The 3,467-nt window shown below is 54.3% G+C and overlaps 1 protein-coding gene across 1 annotated transcript; it reads right to left on the bottom strand.

Moving 5' to 3' along the window:
- Positions 1 to 671: 671 nt before the first annotated feature.
- Positions 672 to 1,061, bottom strand: LOC110431540. The gene has a single exon (XM_021450639.1). The coding sequence runs from the start codon at positions 1,059 to 1,061 to the stop codon at positions 672 to 674; it is 390 nt and encodes a 129-aa protein (XP_021306314.1).
- Positions 1,062 to 3,467: the final 2,406 nt, after the last annotated feature.

Below are 3,467 nucleotides of genomic sequence, written 5' to 3'. Positions count from 1 at the left end.
AGGTCTCTTGAGAACGCGTCAGGTGGGACGGTGCCTCGAGTTGATGCGATCTTAGCGAGCTCGTCGGCTGCTTCGTTGTATTGTCGTGCGACGTGGATGAGCTCGAGGCCGTGGAACTTGTCCTCGAGCCTGCATACTTCCTTGCAGTACGCCTCCATCTTTGGGTCATGGCAGCTTGAGGCCTTCATCACTTGGTCAATGACTAGCTGAGAGTCACCTCGAACGTCGAGGCATCAAACCCCTAGCTCGATAGCGATCCTTAACCCGTTGACGAGGGCTTCGTATTCTGCAACATTGTTAGACGCGGCGAAGTGTATTCTAATGACATACCTCATGTGGACGCCGAGGGGTGAGATGAGTAGCAGGCCTGCCCCAGCTCCCATCTTCATGAGGGACCCATCGAAGTACATCATCCACAGCTCTGCTTGCACCTGAGCTGGGGGGAGCTGAGTGTCCGTCCATGCAACGACGAAATCCGCCAGGGCTTGAGATTTGATGGCTTTGTGAGGCGCATAAGTGAGGGTCTCACCCATGAGCTCGACCGACCATTTGGTGATCCTCCTAGTGGCCTCTCGATTCTAGATGATCTCGCCCAAGGGGAAGGATGAGACCACCGTGATTGGGTGACCGAGAAAGTAATGCTGCAGCTTGCGTCGAGCGAGAATCACGGCTTAGATCAACTTCTGAATCTGGGGGTACCGTACCTTGGTTTCTGAGAGGACCTCACTGATGAAGTAGACCGGCCGCTGGACTGGTAACGCGTGTCCCTCCTCCGGCCTTTCGACCACCACAGCCGCACTGACGAACTGGGTCGTTGCTACGATGTATAGGAGCAGAGGCTCTACGGGCTGAGGGGGAACTAGGATAGGGGTGGTGGTCAGCGTTTTTTTCAGGTTGTCGAGGGCTTCCTCGGCCTCGGGGGTCCAAGAGAAACGTTCGGCTTTCTTCAGAAGCCAATACAGCGGCAATGCCTTTTCTCCTAACCTCAAAATGAAATGGCTCAGCGCCGCCAGGCAACCCGTAATTTTCTGCACGCCCTTGTCGTCTCGTATCAGCCCCATCCTTGCGATGGCCGAGATTTTTTTGGGGTTAGCCTCGATGCCGCGTTGGGAGACTATGTAACCCAGGAGCATGCCTCGAGGCATGCCGAAGACATATTTCTCGGGGTTGAGCATGATTTTATTAGCGCGTAAACAGCTAAAGGTGATCTCGAGGTCCTGAATCAGGTCGCCTCATTTTTTTATTTGACGACGATGTCGTCAACGTATGCCTCGACCGTCGACCCTATGTGCTCACCGAACACGTGGAGCATGCATCGCTGGTATGTTGCCCAGCGTTTCGAAGCCCGAAGGGCATGGTCACGTAACAATACATCCCAAAAGGCATCATAAAAGATGTCGTGAGCTGGTTGGACTCTTTCATCTTTATTTGATGGTAGCCGAAATATGCATCAAGGAACGAAAGGGTCTCACATCCCGCGGTAGAATCAATAATTTGGTCCATGCGTGGTAAAGGAAAAGGAACTTTTTGACATGCTTTATTTAAACTCGTATAATCGACACACATCCTCATTTTCCCATTCTTTTTCTTAACTAATACAGGATTTGCTAACCAGTCGGGATGATGAACCTCCTTGATGAATCTGGCCATCAAAAGCTTGTGGATTTCCTCGCCATTGATCTTACGCTTCTCCTCGTCGAAGCGACGCAAGCGTTGCTTCACTGGCTTGGAACCGGCTCGAATCTCCAAGGAGTGCTCGGCGACTTCCCTCGGTATGCCAGGCATGTCCGAAGGACTCCATGCAAACATATCGGTGTTTGCACAGAGAAAGTTGATGAGCACGGCTTCCTATTTGCGGTCGAGGTTGGCGCCGATCGTCAGTGCTTTGTCGTCGGAGACGTTGGTGTCGAGCGGGATTTTCTTCGTGCCCTCCGCTAGTTCGAAGTTGCCCACATGAAGTTTAGGCTCTAGAGCCTCAGCGGCGAGGGCCTCGAGCTTCGAGGCGAGTTCGGTGGAGCTCTCGACGACTTCTCCATACTCGACGCACTCGACGTCGCACTGGTATGCGTGCTCGTAGGAGGAGCTAACAGTGATGACTCCCTTAGGTCCGGGCATCTTCCGCTTCAAGTAAGTGTAGTTGGGGATAGCTATGAACTTGGCGTATCCCGGTCGTCCGATGATGGCGTGGTATGTGCCGCGAAATCCCACCACTTCGAAGGTGAGAGTTTCCTTCCTGAAGTTGGCCGCTGTGCCGAAACAGACCGGCAGGTTGATTCGACCTACCCGTAACGCCTTCTTCCCTGGCACGACGCTATGGTAACCGCCCGCGCTTGGTTGGAGCTGCGCCCTTTCGATGCCAAGGAGGTCGAGGGTCTCGAGGTAAATGATGTTCAGGCTGCTGCCGCCGTCCATCAGGACCTTCGAGAGCCTGGTGTTGATGATGATAGGGTCGACGATAAGCGGGTAGACGCCGGGAGTGACCACCCTGTCGGGGTGGTCGTCGCGGTCGAAGGTGATGGGGGTGCTCGACCAGTTGAGATACTGGGGCACCGCCATCCTCACTGCAAAGACCTCGCGGCGCTCCCTCTTGCGCTGCCTCGTGGTGAGCTGCGTCGAGGGTCCACCGTAGATCATGTAGCAGTCGTGGACGGCAGGGAAGCCTTCGTCTTTGTTTCCCCCCTTATCGTCGCTCTTGTCTTTCCTTTTGTCGTCCTTCTTTAGCCCCAGGATGTCGAAGTACTTTTTCAGCATGCAACAGTCTTTGAGCTTGTGATTCGCCCCTCCCTTATGATAAGGGCAGGGCTCCTTGAGCATTTTGTCAAAGACGGCCTCCTCTGGTGGTCCTCGAGGCTTTTTGCGCTCTACGGCGGCGACGAAGTCACCGTCGAGAGCCTCCCGCTTGAATGATCGTGCTTTCTTCTTCTTTCCCTTCTTAGACCGTCTGTTGGGGCCCTCGTCGTCGTCCACTGGCGTCTTCCCTTTGCCGCCTTCATGGTTGAAGAAAGCACCGATTGCCTCCTCACCCGCAGCGTAGTTTGCCACCATATCCATTAGTTCATCGATGGTCTGAGGTCGGTTTCGACCCAATTTCCACACCAAATCCTTGCATGTGGTGCCTGAGACGAAGGCCAAAATGACGTCGTGGTCGGGGATGTGCGGAAGCTCAGTGCGTTGCTTCGAAAAGCGTCAAGCGTACTCTCAGAGAGATTCTCCTGATTTCTGCTTGCACTTGCTGAGATCCCATGAGTTGTCGCGTCGTATGTAGGTCCCCTTGAAGTTTCCTTCAAACACCCGGACCAAATCGGTCCAGTCGTGGATCTGGTTAGTGGGGAGTTCCTCGAGCTATCTGCGGGCAGTGTCGGAGAGGAAGAGCGGTAGTTAGCGGATGATGGCTCGATCGTCTCCTCGAGTGCCTCCCAACTGGCATGCCAGCCACAAGTCTGCCAGCCACAGTTCTACCTTGGTCT

This window comes from Sorghum bicolor, unplaced genomic scaffold (assembly GCF_000003195.3).
Source record: "Sorghum bicolor cultivar BTx623 unplaced genomic scaffold, Sorghum_bicolor_NCBIv3 super_119, whole genome shotgun sequence".
Classification (NCBI taxonomy): Eukaryota; Viridiplantae; Streptophyta; class Magnoliopsida; order Poales; family Poaceae; genus Sorghum; species Sorghum bicolor.
Note: the sequence above shows the minus strand (reverse complement) of the source record. Positions and strands in the feature narration are given on the sequence as shown.